This window comes from Onychostruthus taczanowskii, unplaced genomic scaffold (genome assembly GCF_017590055.1).
Source record: "Onychostruthus taczanowskii isolate IOZ18803 unplaced genomic scaffold, ASM1759005v1 scaffold68, whole genome shotgun sequence".
Taxonomy (NCBI): domain Eukaryota; kingdom Metazoa; phylum Chordata; class Aves; order Passeriformes; family Passeridae; genus Onychostruthus; species Onychostruthus taczanowskii.
In genome coordinates, this window is record NW_024504566.1 from 3,642,854 (window position 1) to 3,669,787 (window position 26,934).

Below are 26,934 nucleotides of genomic sequence, written 5' to 3' on the forward strand. Positions count from 1 at the left end.
AATTGTGGCAGTAGGTTTCCTTTTGATCATGAACAAAATTGAATAATTTTTATTAAGGTAATGTTAATATTGTGCAAATATTGACATGTCTGTTTTGCTTTTGCCTTTTGTTGTTATTATGTATATTGAGGTTATTTTTTATTCTACCAGAGCCAAAGTTCTGGTAGAGAAGAAAATAGAATGGCATTGTTAAGTGAAGGTATTGAAAAGGAAGAGGACTGAGTCTGGTTTTCTACACTACGAAGTTTCCTACCAGTATGTAGAATACTTCAAACCCTTAAACACTCGGAGGTGGGTTTTGGTGGGTTGGGGCATTTTTGGGGGGTTTTGCAGGCTTGTTTTTTGTTGTTGTTTTTGTTGTTTTGGTTTTGTTGTGGTTTTTCCAGTTAAAGCTACTTAAATTAACAAAATTTTATTTACCCAGGAGGAAATAATTACCCTTTTTCTTAAGTGTTTATTTTGGGTTTGTTTTGTTTTGATGGGTGGGGTTTTTTTGTTTATCTGTTTCTGGGATTTTTAGGGGTTTTTTAGATTATTATTACTATTTTTTCATTTCTTTTTTTGGAAGAAGTTGTTGCTTAAGATCTAGACCTTACATTACATTACATGTACCTAAGACTTAAATGCACAGTATCAGTGCCAGTTAACTTTTGATATGCAAGATCTTGTTTGGTGATGGATGAAGTAATCTGTAGTTAGTTTTGCGATCATCAGAGATGACTGTGCTGTTTTTCCAAAGAGCACCAGTAGACTTATGGAAAATAATAATTACAAATCTCTTCTTGTAGGTGCAGATAGAGTTACAAAAGTACTATGTGATAACTATTGTGTAGCTTGATAAAACAGAGTTATTCAAATCAGTTGTTTTTTGTTTCAACCCATTACAAAATGAAAAATACTGCCTTTAGCAGAGCTGAGCTCTATTTCTTGTATATTTTTTTCTTTTTACAAAAGGTTGTGTTTTCTTAAAATACCAGTTGACATGATTTTTTCTGTCAGAAGTTGAAGAAAAACTGCCTAATTATTTTTTTGTTTATTTTATAAGCATACCTTAAATGACAGTTCAATTTAACACTGTACAAATAAATTACTTTTAAAAATAATTTTTTTTTAATGTGATGGAAGAAAGCTGAATTTTTTTTTTCTTAATAACAGACTACTTGGAGATAAGAATCATGGTGTAGGTTTGTCTCACCAAGAATGGCAAACCTGATCTTCTCATGGTGTTCTGAGAATCTCTGATAAGGACTTGTAAATAAATGCAGAGCTAGGGGAGTTCTTACTAATTTTGTATGATTCTTCTCTTTTAAAAATATTTTTGGTTGTTATAATCTACAGCTAACATTTGGTCTCTATTGCTGTTACCCACAATTAAAATTATCTTGTAATTAGGATAATTTAAAAGTAACTTCTACGTGCCTGACCTGTTCTCTGTGTGACAGTATTCAGCAACTGCTGATATGTCTGTGGTTGAGTTCAGGGTTATGACATGGCTGTTCTGTGGGCAATATTAATGTGGGTGGAAATTACTTGGAAGGATTCATCTGTTCTAGGTAAGTAGTATTGGATTGTTGTTACTGTAAAGTCTGCGTTACGAAGAACAAGTCGATCAGTCATTTGTTCAGTGACAGAATTCTAGGAAGCAGTGGGCTTTGACCTTTTTTGTTTTTAAAGGAATAGTTAGCCTTCAAGGTGAAGAGTGGGTTATTTATTTATTTTCTAGGTTACTCTGAATAAAATAGAACACGCATTAATTAATTTTGAAGTAACGTGGGTATAGTGCTTTGAGAGGTGTGTGAAACTCCTATTACGAGCTTTGCCAATGACACTTTTCAGCTGGACAGTGGCATATCTGGCTCCTTGATGGAGATCTTAGGCCTATGAAGATCTCTGAAGGTTCAGCACTCAAAAGAGGTTTTAAATTGCATAAAAGGTAATCGGTAAGTCTAGAGTAGAGAGTGTTTAGTGCTTTCAACTTTATGTTATGGTATGGTCATGAGTATGAAAAGTTTTAATACATAAAATCAAATATTAACTTTAGGATGTGGTCAGAGATCCAGGACTCTTCTTTTTATTCTATTAGATTTACCTACCACAAACTGCTATTTAATATACAGTTTATTAGAAGACTTAATAGAAGACTTTATGTATCTTATTTCTCTAGTAACTACTAGTTTTATCATGAAATGTTTCTGTTTATTTTACTGCCTAAGCAAAAATTTGATTCATAAATAAATGTTTAGAGTATAGAATTAATGCCATATTTGCACCTGGATTATAATGTATTTCTTGAAAAAATAGTGTACAGTGGATTATAATATACTGATTGAAAAAATTAATGTGGACCTTTTCTGTGTTCTGGATATCAGTTTGAAATTGCATGCTTCAAGACTTGTTATAGTCACTGTATCAAAATCTCGACATATAGGAGGGACTGTTTGTATTTTCATCTCTGTAGTGGAGCATGATTCTGGATTTAAAGTTTCTATATCTGGTGTGCCTGTTTGTGTCTACTCAAAGGTCACTGTGTTAAAGAATGGGGGAGGAAAAACCACAGCAAAACAATGCACTGCCATGCTGCTTGCTCAAATGAAATTAGATACCAGACCCTTTGAAAGGCCCTGCACAACGGTGCCTTAAGATGACCCACTATCTGCAGTTGTTTGGAGCTTATATCCATGAAAAAACAGAGAAATGGGCATCGTATCAAAATCAGTATTGACAGTGGATCAATAGCAGATGCTTAGACAAGAAAAAGTGAAAAATGCTGCTGAAGTATCACTGTGCTTGCTTACCATTCTTTTAGTGATTTTGTGGTCTAGGAGCTCCTGAGTTAGAAATCTCATCTTTGAATATGGAGTTTGTCATGGATTTTCTTCCTGTAGTTTGCCCAGCTGCATGAACTTCATGAACTTCAAGCTTAGTGATACATTCTATAAGGAAATAACTTTTTGTTTTCTTTTAAGCAGCTCTGTCTGTCTCATATTCTTGGAACAGCCAGAAGTTATTCCATATTTACCTTCCCTCTGTCAGTTGTTATCTTGTGGAAGTTTGTCCCCTCCTTGTTTCATCTGTCTTCTTCTTTCCTCTATTTCAGTGATCCTCATACAAAAGCAGGGCTGCATCTGTCCCATGTAGACAATTTCTGTATCTTGGTATTGGTAAATGAAAATAAACCAGAAGTGTTCATAGAATTGACTTAATAGAGGATGTGTGACAGAATTACTTTGTGATGAATTTTTCACTTTTGTTCTGCATCTCTCTCCTCGTGGTCTGTATAATTCAATTTTATTTTCTTGTCAGCTCAGAGCCAAGAAGCTGTTACTCTTATAGGCAGCTGTGTTGTAACCCAAAGTTCACATCCCAGTGTGCTGGTAGTCAGCTCTGGTCTGTTGCTGTATGTCTCAATTTAAAACCCCTCATCTGGGGATGCTTTTAACCCTCATCCGACTTCCAGGGACTGGTGCAAATCTGTGATTTGTTCAGAAGGAAATCAGAGCAGCTGCTATGAGTGCAGGATTCGCTCTTAGAAGGCATCACCACTTTGATGTTACTAAGGGTAGGCTGGTTAAGAACGTCTGGTCTTTGCATATTTCTTCTTTCCCATCTCTCTTATTTCTTAAGCTTTAGGGAAAGGGGGTATTTGAAAATAGAATAATTGCTTCAGGATAGACCAGGTGAAATACTGAAATAAAAGAACAGTAATAAACTTTGGATACTTTTTTTTTTTTGGTGATATTTTCCTTCAGTAAGTGTTCATTCATTTACTTTTTACCTTTCCAGTCAGCCACGTATTCAAACAAATCTTTAGCAACTGTGAGTCATTGAAGCATTTCACAGCTGTCTGGAGCAGGCAGTAGGACTCGGAGTATTGTGTTGGAGAAACTACAACACTTTGTCTAAGCTGTGCCAAAATTCATTTGCTATTGAGAATCACTTCAAATTTTTACTAGTGCTTTGATTGCTAGGAGTTGTGTTTGTTTTGCCCCCTGTGCTGGTAGGTTACTCTTGTTGCCATTTTCTGCCCTCTTTTGTCAATAGGGTATGTCCTATTCTGCATGTATGTTTCTACAGAAGGCTCTCCTGAAAGATCTGTTAAAGTGTCCCAAAGGTTTTAGCAGAACTCCCTGAGGGGATTTGCCTGCAACTTGGGTGTTTTCTCTGCTCTGGTGGTCAGCTGGTGACCTTGCTAGTAGCATTTCTTATAAAGCACACCTCTCTGAACTTGGATCATTTGGAAAATAATGAGGGATGTCATTCAGTATTATACCTTTTTTTTTTTTTTGTCCAGTGTAATAACTTTCTCATATATGCTTGTTGAATAGCAAGTAGAATACATAATTTCTTGCACAGCTTCCCCATTTTGATAACATTAAATTTCAGCCACTCCCTTCCATCTCAAATGCCATCTCAGACTAGGGAGTATAAACACCTAATTTTAAACATGACTCACTTTGATGATTGTACAAGTGTACTAGATGCTTATTTCTGAAAATTGCTGTGACATCCCTAAACCAAACCTAAGTAGGGAGTAACCTGGATGGTTGATTTAAATCTTTTAAGTATACATCTATACTTGTCCATCAGGGCCAGTCTTTCTGTAAGCGGAGGACAAATGAGGTAGGGACTGTTGTTGCTTTTCATAGGAAGGAAAAAATAAAAAGGTTGTCGCTGGAAAAGTCCTTGATTTACTGCTAATTGAAACAAAGTACATCAAAGAAATTGCCATAAGCGTGTTAGAAACAGCAATCTCTTACTGGCTTGAGGACAGGTCATACTGTAAGCTGCTTTCAGGCTTTAACAGACATTTATTATTAGCTTATGGCTGATATACTTTCAAAGTATTTCCTTCTCATATAAAGATGCTACAAGATGGAACCATATTGTGAAAAGTGTGTTGTTTGTCCAAGTTAAAGCTTAAAATATAGTTGTGTTCTTGAAAAGTTATTTTTAGCTGTATTAGCTTGTAAGTTCAAAATCAGTAATATTTCTTATTCTGCAGATTGGCATATATTCCAGACATGTGCACACATTTGTGGCTAAGAAACACAGAAGTAATTAGTGAACATCATACCAGGAAAGCATCTTTCTTAGGACAGAAATATCCTTTCAGTAAGGTACACCAAGGGTTTGCATGCTGTATAGGGAATGGGGCTAGCCATGACTAGCATTTATCTGGGTTTTGTTTAGCAGTACATTATGTAAAGCAGGCTAGGAGAAGTAGATACTTAACAGCAAAGAAGGAAAATCATCATATTTAATTACTTTGAAGAGCCAGAACTTAACCTGCAAGACTTCTTTTCAGCAAGGTGAGGAGCATGGAAAGAAATCTGTCCCTAGAGATCAGCAGAGGAGTTTGTCTGAGATTTCCTGATCATAGTTGCTTTGATTCTTCAGTACTATCCCTAGAAGCTAATTTACTGGGCCTGGCTAGATTAGACAGCAATCAATGAGAGACTGAATTTCTTTCTCAGTATACCCAAAGAAATCTATACTGTGGGTTTAACTTTCATGGCTTTTTCATGTAATGTCATCTACAGTACTTGCCATGGATATGAATGCTAGCAGAAACCTTTAAATCTTTCATTTCTAAAATGTTGTGTTAAATGTTCATGCACAGAGACCTGAAAGCAAAACTTCCCAGGGACTTTAATTTCACAGAACAAATGGAACAAAATCCATGTACTGATATTTCTAGTTTCTCAAGTACCTGACAGCCCCTTCCTGCCCCAAAACTTGGAATTTTGTGTTTATGACTACAGAAAGAAGAACCTGTTTTTGTTATGTGTGGGTAAAGTAAGCTCTTGGTGCCCTATGTAATTTTTAAACTGGACGGGGATTTTGCTGTGGAGATAATGAGAGACTTTGTATCTGATGTGCAATTTTTTTGTTTTGTTTTGTTTAGTGGGAGACTTTGATAAGATCTGGCGTGAGCACTGTGAGGATGAGGAAACTCTGTGTGAATATGCTGTGGCAATGAAAAACCTTGCAGATAATCACTGGGCAAAAACTTGTGAAGGGGAAGGCCGAATTGAATGGTGTTGCAGGTAAATAATGTATTTGAAACATGCAATTGCACGCTTTTACTTACAATTATTTATAATACAAAGCTTAATTGTTTTTTACTTTTTGCCAATATTTAGCATTTGTCCTATAGCATATTAATAATTTACTGCTTTCTTAAAGAAATACCTTCTTAGCATTCCAGCTTACTAAGGAAATAGCTTATGAAGTATTTTGTTATTAGGTGATCCTTTTTTTATTTTCAACAAACAATTTTTTCTCAAATACTGAAGCTGTTTGCAAATAAACCTTTGAAGTAATTTTCCATGCTTCTGAACCTAAAGTGAGTGTAACTGAAGTTTAATTTTCAGGGGTTTGGGTTGATTTGTACATACAGTAGTGTTTGATCTCTACATGCAGATCTCTGGTGCTTAATTTTCAGTTCTTAATGTCCTGTGACAGACTTTACCCCTGTGAAACTTGTTTTAAATGTGTTTGAAACTCTAAAATTCCTGTTAGTCATAAACATCTAGTTTTTGCTGGGCTATCTGAACTGTAAAGTCATGAAATGAGGCACTAAACTATTTCAGTCCCTGAGGAAATTAAATAGTAAAAAGAGGAGAGATGTTGGTCATTCAGAATTCCTGCATACGGTTGGCATCCAAGACATACCATGGAATCTGTACAGCAGAATAAAGCAAAATGCTGTTGAGATTTAAATGGGAAGAGAGTGGTCTTGCCATTGGGAATGGAATGACCTCAGAAAACCAGAAAGTCATCTTGTGTGCCAGGTAGGTCCTGCAATCTGTAGGTCCTGCAGGTGAGTGTTGCTGTGCTGAGCGAAGAGCAGTAGATGTGGTATTGTTAAATTTAAAGTCTCTTGAGCGCATAAAACAAAAAAGAGAAGAGGGAATTGACTGTGAAGCAGTTGATCTTGGTGGCAGCTTGAGGTCTTCTGTGACTTCTGGAAATGGAGCAAGTAATAATAAGCTGAGGTTTTTTCCCTGACATAAACTATTAAATATTTGAAAATCATTCTTTTACTTACCAAAGTTTTATTCTTTAGCTTAGGAAAAAACGTCATAGTTAAGTTTCTTTATAGATGCCTTTCTGGACATGCTTTGTGTATCTGTATCCCAATTACATGAGAGGTGTCTCAGTTACAAAAACTAAGCCCAAAAATGGACTGAGCGTTTCAATGGCTTTGTCAGGGATAAATCAAATAGATTTTATTGAGGTTGTACTAGACTCTTGTTTATGCTATTGACTTTGTTTGGTGGGGGTTTGATATTTTGTTGGGTTTGGGTCCTGCTTGGCTTTTTTTTTTGTTGGTTTTGTTCTTTTGTTTGTGTGCTTGTATTATTTTTTGGTAATTGACTTTCGCTCCTTTGTGATGCCCTGCTGCCTATTTCTGTGTTACAGGCTTCCTGAGTTGCGAGTTGTTTACTTGTATTTGTGCTATTCGTTACTTCTGTGGAAATGCTGATACTTACATTTCTCTTTACTACCATACACTCCCTTGAATCATATTGAATTCTAATACCACAATTTCTTGCAGCATCTTCCTCCCACCCTGCCCTGGTTTGGCATCAACTCTCAGATCACTTATGAGGAACTGAAACTGACTGTTCCACAGTTCAGGTTATCTGTGAAAAAAATAGTTGTACTGGACCCAGGGCAGATTCCATGGAATATTGCTTGGTATTTTCTTACAATTTGATTGTCAACTAATATGTGAAACGTTTTAAATAGAGCTGTGTGTTCTTACTTTTATTTCAGCTAAGCAATAATCCCGTGGCTTGTGGCAAGTTTGTCTGTTATCCTGTAGGGACAGGATAATGTTTCTTGTGTACAGTGATGACTTGTTATATAGAAGGTTTTTGGGCTCCCACTTGGTTTCTGTTATAGATCATTTACAAAGTAAACATTGAAGTAAATGTCCAGTTTGGGCTTTGCAGCCTGAGCTCATATTGGGAGAGGAATCCACCCACTAAGAGACGCTAAAATGCTTTGTCAAAGTCAAGGGATGGGGAGTTTTTACATTAGTAGAAAAAGAGAGAGTACTTTTAACTTCTGGGATTATACTGAGGCCTGGATTGCTAAATACCAGAACATATCAGATTGACTTCGTGTTCTGCAATTTCTTGTTCCTTCTCACGGGGCCAAGAGGTGTGCCAGACGGGTGGCTGGTCCCGTTGTTGTTACTCCACCTGATGCCTGGGTGCAGAACTGCATGCAAGAGAACTTGGCATGAGACTTGTGTGAAAGCTTTTGCTCAATGCTTATTACTGTGTTACCATGACAGCAGGAAGGTAGCTGTTTCATATTAGATGAATTTTAATTTGTGAGTGGAGTGCTGAAAATAGATTGGAATCACCAGTGTATGCCTCCTGAAGAAAGAAGAGACTGAGTTTTGTTTTAATTTGAAGGACGATCTTTTCAGTGATCTGAAACTGAGAGGTGTTTTTTCCATCAGTTAAAAGGAAAAAAAAAAGTACAAAAGACTTTGTAGTGCCAAATTCTGCACCTGGGATGGGGCAACCCTTGATGTAAGGATGGACTGGGGAATGAAATACTGGAAAGCAGCCTGGGGCTTCCGGTCAATGGCCAGTTGAATGTTTGATTAACAAAATCATATGTATTCGTATTGGCTTTTTCTGAGACTTCCTTTGTGTGTCCAACCCAAATGGCAGACAGAGCAGGGGAGTCAACTGGGACAGGTTATTTATTGTTTGAGAGTTGAAATATGGAAAATAAGTTTTCACTGAGGAAATACAAAGATTTGATTTTTTGATTTCTTTTTTAAAGCAAAGGCATTAACTTCACACTTCACCCAGAAACCTAACCTGTCTCTCATCCAGGAAACTGAAACAGTTTAGACCTGAAATATTTATTTCACAGTTGGTGTGAACTGTAGCAAGTGCCAGCTTAGATAGCATTTACATTGCACAGTTATTCAGAGCTAATATTGTGTCATCAGAATGAATGTTTGTCAGTTAAAAAATGGAGCCATATCAGTTTTTATAATTATAAAATAGATTCCTTAATTTTCACTTTGTAGATGTTGTGTTTGCCCAATTATCCAATCACAAATAAAAGGCCAAACAAAATTAAATCCAACAATAATTTTAATGAAATTTAAATGACATAGTTTAAAATATATAAAATTGAATACATTCAATAAATTGGCAGTATAATTTGGTTATAATAAAATATAGTCTGGTTTGGGTAATGACGTATAAGCAAAATTACCGCGGGGTACGGAGCGCGAGGGCCTTGGGACCCCTGCCACCTCACGTACAAGCTTGCCAAGCCCAAAATTCCCCCCTTTATACTGTCTATTATCAGCATCCCCTCCTATTTTCGATTCATCACACTGGTGTCTCCACCCTTATCTTCATCTTCACCGCGCATGCGCCACCATCTTTTTTTTGGGGGTCGCACCACTCTTTGGGGGTCGTCCAGATGAAGGCCGCTCCTCTTCATCAGGTGTCCTTTATTTCACCTTTTGGGTTACACATGCGCACCAAGCTAATATCATATATGCCAAACCAAAGTTATATAAGCCAATATAATAAATCTTGTAAATTAACATATTTCTGATTTCCACCCAAGTTTCCCCTCTTTCAGTTAATTTTAGCAAGCTTTATCTGACTCCTTTTCCTGCCTTGAACATCTGCAAAAAATAATGGGGGGGGGCGGACCTTTCCCCTCTGCTTTCCTAGCATTTTACCATTTAACCATTTTGTTATCTCCAAATATTGATTACTATATCCATATTGATTACTGTTTCAATTTTATCAGCACGAATCACACCTATTTATCACATAGATAATTGAGATGCTCTGTTTCTTACTTGAGACAGTTAAATGTAGAGTCTTATATAACTGCAGACTCAAAACCAAGGTGATCAATTATGGCTTTAATGGCTCTGAAGTTAAACATCTGGCTACATCAGCATGTTACCTTGGGGTAAACTGCAGAGTGCATTATTTCTGCTAACTACCAGTGTAGTTAGTGCCCGTGTGCTTGCTGTTACCCCACAGGAAATGTGAAGGTCACTTCTACAGAGGGAGTATATAGGCAACTCCTCTGAGAGCTCGGGAGCCAAAAGGGCAACATGTAGTAATCATGCCAGGATGACTGTGACATCAGAAAAGCGTAAAGGGAAGATAAATAACCCTCAGTGGCTATGAAGTGCAGTGTGATCTGAGGGTTTTTTTGTTTGGATTGGGTGGGTTTGGCTAGGGTTTTTTGGTAACCTGTGGTACTGCGCCAGTATGCAGAGCCTGGGATCTGAATGTGAAGAATTGTATCCATTCTTGGGCCTTCCTGTGGCATTGGCCAGTTGTCCACCAGGGAAAATGAAGAAGTAGGAGATGCTTCTCTTTGTGGTTGAGTTGGTACTGTCTTATATGTAGATGAAGAAGGTCTGTTGTGAAGAATGTAGAATTACGAGAGCTCAGTTGACATGGGTAGGAGTAGAAAGATGGAAGAAACACTTATTTGCATCAGTACCAAGAATGAGGAAGAAATGGCTGTGGCAAGAGGAAGTCACGCTTTACAAGTAGGTGGTTCTCCCGTGCTCATTAAGAGTTGAACTGGGTAGCATACCAGCTTCTAGGGAACTAAAAGGTTGATAACATGAATAGTTGAGAAGAAAAAGAAAACATTCTTCCAAGGTTGAGAATTCTCTCATGTGTTACATGGCAGTGCAACACTACTCGAACTGCTGTTGATTCTGGATGTTTTAAGATATGTAATGAGAAAAAAAGACTTAGAATAAAAATAGAGACTGCAGGGTGCTAACAAAGTGGTGCAGTAGCTGATAAATGGACAAAAAAGATTTTTCTTTCAAAGTTTAATTTCTTTGACTAATTGATACAGAACTAAATAGTTCTAAATTGATCATATGCTTATAAATAAATAATACAATGTGTAAAATACAGTTGAATTAGTATGTCAGCAGCAATGCAAGTGTTTTTTTCTGGAGTTCTCATTTGTTTATTGACCTTTTTAAAATCTTTTTCCTGCTAAGTTAAGTGACTGGCTTGTTATACTTAGTTAGTTTTAGAATTGTTGTCTTTCCATACGTGCAGTCTGTAATGGGTGGTGCTGCTAAAATGTTGCAGTCTGTATGTCTGGTAGTATTGCAGCCTAGACTGGAGCATCTGTTTTATGAGGAAAGGCTGAGGGATTTGGGCCAGTTCAATCTCAAGAAGAGACAACTGAGAGGGGACCTCATCAGTGTCTATCAGAATCTGATGGGAGGGTGTCAGGAGGATGGATCCAGGCTCTGTGTGGTCATGGCAGCCGGTGGGACAAAAGGCAACAGGCAGAAATTGATACACAGGAAGTTCTCTACTGTGCAGCTGACTGGGCACTGGAACAGACTGCACAGAGAGGTGGAGTCTTCCTCACTGAAAATATTCCAGAACCCTCTGTACACAATCCTGTGCCATGTGCTCTGGGATGACACTACTTGAGCAGGGAGCTTGGATCAGATGACCCTCTGGGGTCCCTTCTAACCTGACCCATTCTGTGATTACACAATTTCTGATTGAAGGCACTTCTTTCTTACCTATTCTGGGGTAAAGATATTGCTATCTGTACCTGTCTGTGTGTGTTTCCATCTAAGACACTCAGTGCCACTCTGATGACATTTTTTTTGTTGTCCATCATGTCTTAGGTGATAAAGAGACTGGGTATATTTGGTGCCTAAAATATCACCAAACCTTAGACAAGCCCTGTGTATTCCAAGTCTTTGTCACTATTTGTGATCTACATGTACCATTATACAGCATGTCCATCCTTAAATCTGTGATGTGAAGTTTCATTATCTTGTTCCTGCTTTGTATAAGATATTATTAAACTACACTTGAATTTATTTTTTGTGGAATGTTCCTTCAAACCACTGCAGTTTTGTTACAGGAAAGTGGAGTGAATTTCAAGAAAGCATCATAAAAATTAGTTACTCAGAAAACATTATTCAAACAAGTGTTATTTCTGTTGAAATTTCCGTGCAAATACTTGGATGGCAAATTTAATTAAACTGAATTGTGCAGGGTGAATCCAGCTTTTTAATTTCACAGCAACAATTTTTTTCCAGTTCTAGTTATATTTTGTGGATGAAATTCAGTTACTCTCAAACAGTGCTTGCTTCTCATACACTAATGCTGACTACTGATAGAAGAACACAAGTGTTATTTAACTTCTTTTTTAACATTAATTCCTTTAAACTGGCTAATATTTCTATTCAAGTATGATTAATTATTTTGTTCTAGTTCCCAGAACAAAAATAAGTAAATATGGGGAAAAACGGAAAGCTAAAATAAGTCTTTGACAATAATACATCTACTGTCTGTTACTTAAAAAATGCCCAGTCAAACTCAATTAAAATGTAAGTTTGTGCATAAATCTGGATTAGGTTTCTTTTTCCCTAGTTTGTGTGCCAGCAAGACACACATTTCAAAACCTTGTGTTGACAGGGAGTTAGTTGATAACTCTTTGCATTATAGTGGAGAACTGACCTGAAGTTAACCTTCTGGTGATGTTCTGACAAGACTTCTGCTGTCTTACTCTAAAAGTCTATCCAGATTAAAAAAATGTAAATATATTTACTCAGCTGTGACTGACGGCATAATTTGGGGGAAAAAATACCTCACCAACCCACCACTCATACATACTGTTGGATGTATCACATCTTTTTTAAAGCTGATTTAGCAAAGTTTAAATGAAACCCATATTTGTTTAAAAGCTGACAGCACTTGTATCGCTTCACCCTCTGGTATGTATCTTACTGTAGTAGTGACTATCAAGAGCATTCAGTTTTCCTGGGGAATTTTTCTTTTGTTTTTGTTCTTTCCTTCATTTTCCTTGTATTCTCCTAGGCATTGATAAAATAAATCAGATAGCATAGAATAACCACTAGAGAAGCTATGCATACTTCTCAGGATCAAGAATAACAATTTTGTTTTCCTTTCAAAAGCCGTTTTGTTGAAGACACTGGAAAAAATCTGATATTAACTCTTAAATGAGATGACAAAACTTACTGTTTTACTTCTTCATTAGTGTTGATTTAAAGAACATATATCCAGGCTCCAGAAACTGTAAAAAATGGAAAGCAGTACCTGATAGACTGTGCTAGTGGCCATATGCTGAGTTGAATAGAGCCAATTTTATTTATTGTTTCAGGAACACATTACAGAACTGTTAAGTGGGGAGAGGGATGGGGAAGAGGTATTAAAACTTTATCTGCTTTCAGATGCAGGTTTATGATCCCCTGAGTGGTGGTGTAAAGAGCCGGGGCAACACTCAGCTGTTTCTTCCTTCCTTCCTTTATATACATTTAGAAAACTGAACGCGAGTAGCAAGTAGTATTTGCAGATTAACACTTCTATTTCATTTATACTACAACACAAAACTTAAACAAAACAGTTTAGGACAGTGTTTACCCTGAATAATTGTTGTAACTCTTTGATTTTTGCTGGCATAGATAGGCTGGTGAGCCTTTGTACACACAATGAATGCCAGCCTGTTCTGGTTCTAGTTAGAACAGAATAAGCCAGACCAGCAGGTTTGCTTCTTTCTGTTGCTTTTTCCTCAGTGTTAATGCTTGTGTTGACTTGACTGTTTTTTTAAAGAGCAAAAAATAAAATCTTCTCTTCTAATTATCATGACAAAACACTGTCTAGACCTGCATTTTTTTAAAAAGTCTTTTGACTGTTTAATGAGTAAAGAAATACAGTTCTGATGAAATTAATGACAGGTGAGTACAGAACTGTTTGGAAACATTTGCAGAGAATAGATGTGAGAAGCTTATCTTAAAAATGTGATTTGCTGAGAAGGATTCTGTCAGAGTTTGTCTCTGTATCCATAACCAATTAATACTTTTATTAGCAGTGTGCTAGAGTAAAGTGTATTTATTAAATTTGGAAATGAGATGAGACCAAAGAGAGAGGAACTGTCACTCTGAGAGCAGAATTAAAATTATTGCAGTTATAAACTCTGCTAGACATTATCTACTATATTAAAATCAGCTCTACAAATAAAGGCCAGGGAATAATTGATTGTGTCAGTCTTTCAAAGAACTATTTGGATTCTGAAGCAGGTCATAAACTGAATATGAAGTGGTCATGGGATGCTTTTGCAGTAGAGGCAAATATCATACTTAAGTGTGTTAATAAGATTGTCCACAAGATATGTAAAGTACTACTCTGACTTAAAATTTAGTATTGCTCTTAGCCAAAATACCACCTTGGCCACTGCGTTTAAAAAATAACAAACAGCGGCTCAACTCCCAAGAAAGATAAAGAAATTATCAAAAACCTTCTATTTTTTCCGCAAAAGCCTTGGTGTTCTTTTCTAGAAACTGGAGCTCTCTAGTCAAAAGAAGAGAAGGCTAAGTAGTAATCTGTTAGAGGATCTTTGAGAATAACAGATCTCTGCTAGAACTGGAAAGCTGATCCTGTTTAATTGGAAGATTAAATGCACGAGTGTTTGCAAGTCCTTCCACAGTGTTTTGCAGGTTTTTTGATGATTGCAATTAGTTGAGCAATTCACTTCAAGGAGGATGGAACTGAGGAAGGTGGCAGAAACAGCAGGAGGGGAACCATTTAAAATGGGAAAGGACAACGTCCAATATTCACATTTATATGACAGTCTTATCTTTTTGCTGTTAAACACATTGTTTGCTGATGATGCTAAATTGTGAGGAGCTGTTAACTCCCTTGAAGGAGTTATATATATAAACCCATATTTGTTTAAAAGCTGACAGCACTTGTATCGCTTCACCCTCTGGTATGTATCTTACTGTAGTAGTGACTATCAAGAGCATTCAGTTTTCCTGGGGAATTTTTCTTTTTGTCTTCTCAGTGTATGCCGAGAATATTTTCAGAATGGTGGAAAAAGAAAAGCACTTGAGAAAGATGAAAAAAGAGCACTTCTTGCTTCTAAAACCACTCCAGCTTTAAATATTCCTCAGACTCCCAAGATTGAAGATCCTTTGCCAAACTTTGGCTTGACAAATCATGAAGCTGTGACAGAAGAGTAAGTTTTACTTGTTTTGACTTTTTTCCCCTTTTTTGAGTGTTAAAACTTACCTTGATGGTTTTTTTCCCCAGAACATGTTAGATCAGTCTGATGTATTTTTAATAGTTAAGAAAGGCAATTTTCATGTGAATATATACATTTCAAGAGCTGTTTATGTTGTAGTATATTTTGGTGAATGCCATAAAAAATTGCTTGAGAATGACAACTTAGTCATCTTCATTTTAGTGCTAAAGCAATTTCACTTTAGTATGTCATTGGTGTGCAATGCAATTTATATTAAACCTTGAGGTGAAATAAGGGAGATGTTAATTAAGTTAGAATTTAATGGCTGTTCAGCACTGTTGAAAAGTCAATTGCTTGTGTAAGTACTAAGTGCCAAATGTAAATATCAGAGTACTTAAAACTTTCTCTTCATAAATAATTGCAGAGAAACTCTTGATTCCAATTACACACTTCAAAAGCAATTTGGAATTACAACCCTTAACTTTTAATGTGCTAGCTCTCTGATGACTGGCTCTGCAGAACTTGTAGTATCCTTGAGGTGTTTTCCAAACAACAGTTTTAATTCTGTTTGTGACCTTCAGTCAAGCAAGAATTTTATTTTTGGCATCCAAGACTAACTTTATTATTTCTGAAGTCTCACCCTCCATTTTTTTTCCTAAATAGCATGTCATGTTTGTGACTATTCCATGTGTGATGGGAAAAAAAAATCATATTTTACAAGTACAGTGAAATAATTAATGCATAAGCATAGAATCTATAAAAGTTATACTTACGACTTCTTTCATATTCTTTATAGATTAGTTCTTTGAACTTCCTGCAACAGTGCTTTTTCTATTGTGTAAAGAAGGGTTTTTCCTTTATTGTAGCATGTCTGCTGTGATCAGCACTTACTTGATGCTAGGTGTAGTGTAAGTTAAGGAAAGAATGATGTGTTACTAATGTTATTAGTAGGTGTGTCTGTCCTTAGGAGCTTGTGTCTTTTGTGTCTCTCATGTTTGTTTAAATCAATAGGTTTGATGATCACATTCACTTTAAAGCTGTCTACCAGTGGGAGGCATTGTCAGGATAAAGCATTGGTTCTCTCTTTGCACCTCTTTGGTCTCTCTTTGATCTCTGTCTTCACACTTTCTGCAGTTGATAGTGGCTGTTGCAGAGCTAACTTCACCTGCCGCCTTGCTACCAGTTATTTGTAGCCTTCCCTTTTATTCTAATGTGTACAGAAAGGCGTTAATAAAGAAGTTTTATAAATTATATTTAGAGTATTTGTTAGTATTGTGAGTGCTGATGATTTTTATTTTAATTCTCAGAAGTTTAAAAATATACACACCTCAAAAGACATACCTGGCAAAGGCAAGTTTTATAATATTTACCTGAGTAAGCTACCAATGATTGTAAGTTCTTAGTAGCCATATAGACCGTGAACAACAAGGCATAACTGGTCTAAGTTACTGCCCAGAGAAATCAAAATTACTTTTTTTTTTCTTGATGCCTTACAGAAGCAATTACAGTTTATCAGAAAGAAAATGGATTGTGTACCAACTCAAAGTTGGTACAATGGATATGGGGGAACCTACGCATAGTGTTACACAAAGCAGAGATCTCTCCTGAAATGCTTTATCATGTCTACACTGATCTAGCAGTGAAGTCTCAAAGTTGGTACAATGGATATGGGGGAACCTACGTATAGTGTTTAAAGACTGTCACTTCATTCTGGTCATGTAACACTACAGGAGTGTGAGTTTGTCTATCAGTATGACTAAGCCTGTGACTCTTTGTTTTACTCTGGTAGGTGTAAAGACAATAATTCTGTTCATCCCACATATAATCCTCTCTCAAGTAATGTATAAATATATATAAAAAAGGTAGCTTTTGTAAATAGGAAGACAGAATACATCACAGTGATTTTTTTTCACTATACCATAGGTGAAGTGGCTGTCCTGGAAACTAGAGGCTTCTGGTGTTTGCTGCTTAATTTTAATCTGTACAAGTATTTCATTGAACATTTTAAAAGGAACATGTTTAGATCTCTAGAGGCGCTCTCTTTTTTATGGGAAATACTCTCTGAACTGTAGCATCCTGTTTCCTCTTGTTAGGCTTCCTGTGGTCCCATGTGTCCATTGATTTGTTATTAGCATATTAGACTCTCATATAGAATGTAAGAATTCATACAGGCACACATTTTTGTCTTTGGGTGAGGAAGGATCTGCCATTAGTGTCTCCATTTGCTAGACAAGGAGATATACTGGTCTGAGAAATCTCAGATTACCCTTATGTGGGAAAAGATCTCTGATTTGACTTCAGTCCATGTTTGTGATTTATGGGTACTAGGATCTGCCGATATAGTATCCAAATTCCTGTTCCAAATCTGGAAGAAGTGTTGCTTTCATCTTCATTCTGAAAACTCCCTCAGTACTGATTGACTTACAGGGCAGCTTGGTAATGTTTGTAGCTTTGACTATAGTGTGCCCTGGATGTCTTTAGTTCCATGTAGAAGCAAAATGACAAAACTTGCCATTATTTTGCCTAATGCAGCAAGACGTTTTCTCTTGCTTTTCCGACATCCTCTCTGGTGGGTTAATGGGAGTCTAGAAGAAGCACAGGGAGCCTGGATCTCTTACTGCTGCTTAGAGGCTTTTCTTTCCTTTCTGCTTTGTTGTTGCTGTGAGTGCAGCCACGGCTTGGTTTTACTCCATTGGCTCTGCACCTCTGTTTCTGAAAGTTTTTTGCAGTTATCTGTCTGTCCAGTGCTGAGCCTTTCCCAGAAACATGACAAGTTATATTTTGGAGATGCCAATTGGTTTTGGCTACAGAAACATGAAGCAAAAAACATTTTATTTCTGGAAGGTTATTGGTGTTCTCATCTCTGTGAAGTCCCTGTGACAGCTGTGACTTTGTTTGCCTCTGTTAATGGATTTTGGATATTCTAAGATGTTACAAATCATCATGGATTTTTTTTAGATTGCAGCACTGTAAATGATGCAATTTATGTAGCTGTTCTCTGTTTCCCATTTCAACTCATGAATTTTAACTGGCATCTAGTATGACTTCAAAATCAGTAAATACTTCAGAAAATAAAGTGAGAAACACAAAACAATATGAGAAAGCCTGACTAGTAGACACACAGTTTACCACTTTATTTACTTACTAAAATTGCACAAGTTTATAGTATTACAGCTGCTCTGAACAAAACTCTTCTGCTTGAGGACCACCTGCTTTTATTGATGGAGCTTGGTTCTTTAGGTAACCCAGCAATTGAAGTAAGGCATTCACCTCTATCAGTCACTACTGTGGTGTTCTGTGAGAATCTTTTGCGTTAGTTACCTGAAATTGTGACTCAGAATACAGCTTTAAAAGTTACATTTGATAAAACTTAATTCTTGCTACTTCTTAGGTTCCTTCACTCCTTGGGAAAGATCAGATTACTTGATGTTGGTAGCTGCTTTAATCCATTTCTGAAGTTTGAAGAATTTCTGACAGTTGGCATAGACATTGTACCAGCTGTTGAGGTATGTAGTGTTTGCTGTATTTAATAGAAACTTGATCCTTAGATTTGTGGAATGTCTCAAAATAACTGTAAAAGAGGATGTTTGATACTTGTATGCTTTTTAAATATCTGTTTTAGTAGGAACTAAACACTACATCCTTTTCCATTAACAGACACTAAAGTCCTAGGTGTGTCTTCTTTTAAAAAATTACAATTTTTTCCCAGAGCCATGCCTTTATAATGGCATTATTAATCTTGAAAATCGTAGTAGCCATCTTTTAACAGTATTTCATATGAGTCCTTGCATCTTAAAAGGTATAAATAACAACTAAGTAAGCTTGTGCTTAAGCAAGAGCCTTTCAGAAGCTGCATTCACTGACAGAAGGAAATGATGGGTGACAACTGTATTTGGTGAGTTTTTCTGGGGAGAGGTAGTATTCAGAAGTGCCCTGTATGGGAGCATTTCTGTGTATTGCTAGAAGTATTGTCGAGCTTCCAAAATCCAGAGGACAAATTTATCAGCATATTTGGGGTAAATTGCTTCATTTTCTCTAGGCAGTAAGGTTCTCAAATGCCTTAATTCTGCTGTAATCGTATCATCTTTTTGTCTTTTGCTCTTGACCCAACTTCTGTCAGCACTAACTGCATTTATCAACCACAAAAAAGGATAAAGTAGAATGAAAATGTTTAAAAAGACACAGAAATACATTTCTGACAGAAAACAGAAAAGCGTTTGACTATACACACCTTGACGACTTACAGTTAAAAATCAGGCTATACTAAAATCTGTGGCCTAAGATAATCAATCCTCTTTAGAAGTGGAGAGGTGAATAGAAGTGTACAGATGAAATAATACAGTTAACTGAAAGTAACGTTCTCTTATTTGCTGCAGTGTAATTTATATGCTAAATGCCTGGTAGTTTGTTGTTGTTACCATGTTTAGTCCATTAACACCCTCAATTTGTAGTTTTGCATATATGCTGGGATACTGACGCTGAATACTGAAAGGTATTCTTTAAAAATTTGAGCCTGATAAATTTCTTTCAAAAGCAATTCAATGTTAGTTCTGTCTAAAACACGAACTTTGAGTAGATTTTGTCTTGCCTAATTTGAAACGCAGGCATCATGATTGCTTTCCATGGCTTTGGAGGCTGTAGGACTGTGTAGGGCTGTTGGGCATGACACAGGAGGTAAAAAAGACACATGCCACTGAAGTGGCAGCCTGTGGCATTTAAAATGGTAATGCATGGCAAGTGAATTTCTAGCTGTGATACGTAGATCAGTGTCTTGTCTACATCTCAGGTGCTAAGTTCTAATTACAGTCAGTGAAGATCTATTAAAAATAGTCAAACCTAAATATCTGCTGTTCTTTCATGGTGAGGTGAATTGGGTCACTGTGTATTGACTAATTCTTCAGTGACTATAATGGCAGCCTAGGTACCTAGCATTACATGAGTTGAACCTAAACATTATTTTTTGAGTATGCCTAGTTAATATTTTTCTGTCTACTAATCTGTTGTTCTGCTTTCCTAAGAAAGCTACATTTCTTCTCATGAAAATCAATCTAAATGTACAGTGACCAAAACCTTTATTGGGAAAAGTCCTGAAAAAAATAACTTGTGTGGATTTAATGGAGGAACATATGCAATTTCTGTGTACTAACCAGTTCTCCCCTGTAGAAGGGAACAATAAGATAATCGATTTCTGGTCGTCTGACATGGTTAGTACCACAGCTTCATGGTGGGAACTCCCAGAGTGCTAATGTACATGTGGTTATACACATGCTTACTCCGAGGCCTGTCTCAGGCTCACCAATATCTTTGATTGTCTTAGATGCTTTGGGTTGTTCAGGGCACCTGGAAGCCTGGCTAGCAAGTGTTCTTGGAGGGACAAGGGAGTACAGTTTGAGCAGTCAAAGGCATTTGCTAGAATAAGCTTAGTCCTACCTCCAGAACAGAATTAATGAGCCCTGATGTACTGAAGATGACTCTTCTTTGAGCTGCATCAGCACCATGACTTCTGAATAAATTTATCTTTTAAGGCCATAAGTTGCCTGGGCTGATTTAAGGTTTGCAGAATAACAGCCAGAGGTTTATTATGCTAGTTAATGTCATCTCCTGACTTGAAAAATTATTTTGAGAAGTTGTGGTATAAGCTGAAAATAAAATAAACTGGCAAAAATTTCTGATTTAGCAGATTTCTTAGGTAAGATCCTAAATTACCTTTTAAAAAATTGAAGCAGAGAGGCTTCTTACAAAGCCAGTTTCTTAAGTAATGTTGATCAGAGCGTTAAATAGTTCTTTCCTTAATAAAAAATATTATCCACCTTCATATAGAAATGCTTTGGATATAGACTAAGTAGGTGAGTAATACTTCAGTTTAGTTGGAGGAATAAGAAGGATGTAATTGTGGAAATACAAGCAAAGGAACTAAAATGTTAGTTATGTAACGAAAGGATAAATGTCTTCAAAATTTTTAGAATCTCTGTTTCACATACAGAATGCAAACCATTGAATATGGAAATATATTTCCATTGATGGGGTTTGGGTTTTGAGAGGGAAACTGCTTACCAAGAAAAGATTAATATTTTCTTTAGTTAATCAGCATACACTCACTTCCTGGTGTCCTGGTGGAAAGTACACTGAGGGAAACACGCATTTTTAGAAGCTAGGAGGTGGAAACTGAGGCTGGGGTGTGTAGCAGATGCTGTCTTGGAGTAAATATAGCCTGAGACAAAAAAAAAAATAAATAAAAGAGGTGGAAGGGTACTGGAGTTAAAAATTAGAATATATATCTTGGTACTTGAGAGTCCCTTCCAACTCAGAATATTCTGTGAAATATCTGTGCAAATTATCCACATAAGTAGGTTTGTGTTCTTAAATGTCAGAGGATGCACTGATAACTTTGTTTTAGTGTCTGAGGACTTAAACATTAGTTCTAGACTTGTATATCAAAAGTTCAGTAGCAGATTCCAGTTTAGCAGCATTTTTGTCCTAAAACTCATTACAGATTCCACATGAAACATACCTTAGTCCTGAAATTGTCTTTAACATTATTTCTGCATTACTAATTTGTGTTTCTCCTCTACTTAGAAATACTTGCAGTCTAAATTGGTTTTTTTTTTAACTGTATATGTGTGACCATTAACTTTTTAACTCTTGAAGTAAAGTTAGTAAAGTTTACTCTTAAAGTTAGCACGTCACTCTGAACAATCAGTTTTAAGGTAATAATTTATTCTTCTGTGGATTTTGGTTGTATTTGCTCTTTAAACTAACCTTGGTGTTTGGTTTTCTGTTTTTGTCACTCCACCAGAGCGTATACAAATGTGACTTCCTAAATCTTCAAATTCAGCAACCTCTTCAACTGGCACAAGATGCTATAGATGCCTTTCTGAAGCAACTGAAAAATCCCATTGATTCTCTACCTGGAGAATTGTTCCATGTTGTCGTTTTCTCGCTCCTTCTTTCTTACTTTCCATCACCCTATCAGCGATGGATATGCTGCAAGAAGGCACATGAACTTCTCGTCTTAAATGGCTTATTGCTTGTAATAACTCCTGATTCATCTCATCAGAATCGCCGGGCTATGATGATGAAAAGCTGGAAAATTGCCATCGAGTCCTTGGGTTTTAAACGCTTCAAGTATTCCAAGTTTTCTCACATGCACCTGATGGCATTTAGGAAAACTTCCCTGCAAACAACAAGTGACTTAGTTAGCAGGAACTACCCGGGGATGTTGTATATCCCACAGGATTTCAACAGTATAGAGGATGAGGAGTATTCCAGCACTGCGTGCTATGTTCGGTCAGACACAGAGGATGAACAGCTAGCTTACGGTTTCATGGAGCTACCTGATGCTCCCTACGACTCAGACTCTGGAGAAAGCCAGTCTAGTTCTATTCCTTTCTATGAGCTAGAAGATCCTATATTGCTTCTAAGTTAATGTAGTTGTTGAAATGCCCTTTCAGTCAAACCTCTTGCTTAACTAATTTTGCTATACTAACATGGGCTCAACACAGAAAAATGGTTTGCATAAAGAAAATGCAAAGGTTTACAGAGTTTGCTATTTTTTTCTACTTTTGAATTTTAAAATTTATTCTTGTATGAAAGTGAAAAAATACAAGTTTTATGCAAATGACTCATGTCATAGCATAAATTGCTGTTACTTTCTTTAGATTTGTATCACTATTTTTTTTTCTAGAAAGGTACCATTCTTTTCTTTAGTGCTGTGAAGTGTGAATTCTATTTAATTTGTTAAATGTTGTTTCAGTATTTTAACTCAGTGTGGTTGAGCTTAAGGCACTGGAGTTGGTGGGCTTCTGAGAAGTATATGGAGGAAGAAATAATTTGCACTTTAATTAAATGTGCAGATAGGTTAAGATACTTGGTTACAAATGTCCTTTCTTAATTATGGAACAAAACTTTTTTTCTTCCAAAATTTGTTTCACTCTGGTTAAGTCGGGGCTGGAGAAACAATAATGCTTGCACATTTGATTTTATGTTTATTGCAGCCCTTGTAACGTGACACCAAAACACTGGAATATATTCATCCATAGTTCTACATACTGTGTAATTTCATTACATAAATAGCAATTTCTGAAGAGGCTTTTCCCCCAGAGGAGTATGGTACGTCTAGACAATTATGTTTCACTTCAAAGCTGGAATATGTTTTGCAGTTCTCTTGAGTATACAAGCACTAATGTATATCAGTATTTCCCCAACTATGGTGTTCTGTATTCTTTTCCAACTGTGTTTTTCTGGGGGACAAAGTGGGTTTTGTCATGTTTTAAAGTAAATTATTTATGCATTTTAAAAAGAAACAACTTTTTCATTAATTGTCCTTATTTGTAGACCTAAGTTAGCCAGTGACTACAAGTTTTTCAAGGATACGCATATTTGCATAAAGCCATGTAATTCAGACCACACACATGAATTTAACACATGGGGGTTTTTTTGCTTATTAGGACCCAGCTGACTTCAGTTAAATAAAAACTCCATAGCTGACTGAAAACTGGTCTGCACGGTAAAGAGATTAAACATCTATTTTTACATCTATTAAGTTTTTACCTTGTGTAATGAATCTGTGAGTTTTTGCAGGAAAAATCAGTTCTGTTCAGTGGTTAAAAAAAAATAGGATTTATTATTAGTTTAATTTAGATTTTCCTCCATTTAAAATAATGGCCAGAATTTTCAGATTTGGTTATTAGGCTCTTAAATCTATATCTAAGTGCCTAGTAGTAAATTATTAGAACTAGGTGCCAGATCATGACTTATTTCACATTCTGAAAATTGGTAAAAAAATACTAATACAGTTTCACAGGTTATTGTGGTGAAATATCTTACATTAAACTGCCACGTTGTATTTATAATATAAAAGTTGCTAAATAAACTGAAGTTGTAGCGTGGATTTTACAGTGCTTGCTACAAAAATGAAACTTACTCCTTCAGTTGAAGTTTTGCACTGAATGTGTCACAGTTTGTCCTACCTGTTTTTCTTTTATAGTATTTCCTACATAGAGTAATCGCATTGGTCCAGCTTACACTCAGATGTGATCTGGACTCTGGTATTGTATTCTTTGACATAAGATTTTTTGTGTCTCTTCTTAACTTTAAAGCATTCCCAAATTCCTAATTCAAATTTGTTATTCAATCTGAATTATAGAGTTATACAAACCAAACAATTATATTCTGATGTGTAAAAAGAAAAAAGAATTAAGGTTAGACATACAAGAGTCATGGTTCACTTGCTAATTTTTGTTAAAGAGAATACTTCTCTAATGAAATACACAATGGCTTCAAAATTGGCGTTTAGTCAGTATTTTCATTAAAATGTTTGTCATTGAAAGCCTTTCTTCCCAATTAACCACTGGTTCCAGCAGTGTTCGTGTTAAAATATTGCTGCTGTAAATTCAGCTGTTTATGGGAGGTTAATATGTGCATTCTTCAAAGTATACATAATATTTTAACTGATATTCAATTTAGAAACTAGTACACCATCAAACATGTGTTGGCATTGATTACTGTAAATTGGTTTGTGATTCCTACACAAAGAAATGCAATTCAGAACAAGATTTATCCCCCAAAATAGCTTAAATACTAAGATTTAAAGTTTAATCCTTTTTGGGAGGTTGGTGACAACACTGGTTTAGGGACCTGAGATTCATAACAGCTTGGTTTTCTTGCTGATCATTCTGAATGCCCAAAGTGGGTTTATTGGTTATTTGGTTTTGTGGGGTTTTTTTCTTTTTTGGTTTGGTTTGTATTGGTTTTTTTTCACAAGGGACAGTAGATTGTGGTGAAGGAGGAAAGTGTGATTTACATAAATACTTACATCTCCCTTAATAATAAAGTGATTATATCAGGAGTTATTGTATATTTGACTTCAGTGCAAGAATATTATTTCTAGGTTATGAAATATTTGAAAATTATGACTGTGCAAAGTGCTGGAGAAGAAAAGGAAGAAAACGTGTTGGCATCTCTGTTGTCTTTTATGTCACTACTTTTGTGAACAAAGCACATTTATTAAAAAAAAAATCTGAAAAACCAAAAACATTTCTTAAAATTCTTTGGGATGGAGCTAGTGTCTTTTTTTCTTTCTGTGCAATCTATGCTGAAATCCGTTGCAATCAATGCAAAGCTATTTTCTTTATTTTCAAGGAGATAGATGTCTTGGGTTTGATTTATAACCCATAAGGATGTTAAATTTGGTACTTCAGTTTCAGCTTCTACATCTCAGTTGTGGTCTTTGCTTTTCAAAGGGATTTTAAGTTCCTCCAGTCGATTCTGTTACCATGTTGCTTTGCCTGCCCACTTAGATTTGACCACTTTCTAAAGCACTTCCTCTCATCTATCTCTACATGCTCTTGATTTCTTTTCTATCTCACTGAAATACTTTTACAGCTCCCATTGTATGTTGCCCCTTTGATATCATTATTGTATTTTTCTACATTGTGATTCTGAATACTGGAGGTGTTGGGAAGGGGATGGCAGTGGGAAAAGAAATCCAAAGAACTGAAAATTCAAGGCTCCTGCTCAGATAAAAGTTCTTGGAAGACTGGATTTCAACAGAACTGAAGTGTCCCTAGAACTGCACAGCCTACCTGGTACATTTTGATCTCTGAAGTGAGAGGGAAGATGACTAAATAGCATTTCACAGCTGTGCTCAGTGTTGCTTCCTTCAGTCCTTTCTGCCTCAGTCTGTTGCAGGAAGACTGCCTGACTGGCTTTACAAGTGTCATCATTCTAAGGCTTTTTAATCATATCTCCATGCATCAGCAGCAGGTTTTCTGCTCATTTTTCCTCCTCTTTCTGTTTCCCTGAATTGTTTTCAACTGTAGAAGAGCAAGTTGTCTTTTTAGAAAGGGTTCATTTCACAAACATGCCCAGAAACTTAGCTGGGTTATTTTACCCTCCAAGTAAAACATTCAAGAAGAAATTTCCATAGTTGCTCGAGGAGCATAACAAGATCATAGTTGGGTCAATACAGCACCAATTAACTGTGGTCCATAATGCCGGTAAAACATCTGAAGCATGTGACCCTTACTAGGCAATTGAGATTTCTACTGCAGTGCTTGTTAAAGGAAAACCTCTTAGCTTGTAGATTTTTTTGTTTTGTTGGCCTTTTGTTTGTTTCTTTGGGGGGTTCATTGGTTTTGTTTGTTGTTTTTAACCCGTGTAAATTTTAGGCCTTTGGGCCAGTTTTATCTAATATTTCAAGAGGTGTAATAATTTGGGGGATGTCTGAGGTTCTTGTGAATGTGAATAATTGAGTCAGGAACGTCAGAGGGGCAAGCTGAGATGTTTAGGCTGCCCTAGTGCTGCTTGGCTGGCGGCAGGAGGTGCTGCTTGTGATGGGGGATTACAGGAACAAAGGCTTTGTCTCGCAGCAGCCCAGCGCACCTGCAGTTCAAGGAGCACTGAGCAGCAGTCACCCTAACTGCTCTCGTTTTGCCTCTCTCGGCCAGGGCGTGGGCTTACTGTGATCCAGAACCTTCCCGCTATCTGCTCACCTGCCAGCGAGAGCTAATCCAAAATGTGCATTTCCAACACCGAGTGCGGAGGAACGCACTCCGAGGCCGAGGAAGGGCACGAGGCACACCGCACCACAGGATGGGGAGGGCTCAGTCTGCCTTGCAGTCCTGATTTAAACACAGTTTTCCCGCTTCCATGCCTAAGCAGCAGTGTTTATGGGTTTGGTTGGGACTCTTGCTTGCTCGGTTGGGCTTTTCCATAATTCCATCCGGCCGCGCCGTGACGGCGCGGCGATGTTTGAGCCTCGGCGCGGCCCGTAGCGGGAAGAGCCGCGCTCGGCCTCGACATGGCGGCGGCCGGCGCGGGGGGCGGGAAGGTTCCGGGCCGCCTGTTGAGGTGAGAGCGGGCCGGGCCGGGCCGGGC

The 26,934-nt window shown here is 36.9% G+C and overlaps 2 protein-coding genes across 2 annotated transcripts in view; both read left to right on the plus strand.

Annotated features, from left to right (window-relative positions):
* Window positions 1-1,489: 1,489 nt before the first annotated feature.
* Window positions 1,490-25,090, plus strand: BMT2 (base methyltransferase of 25S rRNA 2 homolog). The gene is made up of 5 exons (XM_041421046.1): window positions 1,490-1,553; window positions 5,906-6,047; window positions 14,878-15,051; window positions 18,449-18,563; window positions 21,854-25,090. Exons 1-5 carry the CDS (start codon window positions 1,490-1,492, stop codon window positions 22,481-22,483), a joined length of 1,125 nt encoding a protein of 374 aa, XP_041276980.1. The 3' UTR covers window positions 22,484-25,090.
* Window positions 25,091-26,833: 1,743 nt separating this feature from the next.
* TMEM168 (transmembrane protein 168) overlaps window positions 26,834-26,934 on the plus strand; it is a 23,726-nt gene continuing 23,625 nt past the window's right edge. Inside the window, exon 1 of the mRNA XM_041421044.1 lies at window positions 26,834-26,907. The gene's annotated coding sequence lies outside the window, so the exon portion shown is untranslated. The remainder of the gene's footprint in view (window positions 26,908-26,934) is intronic.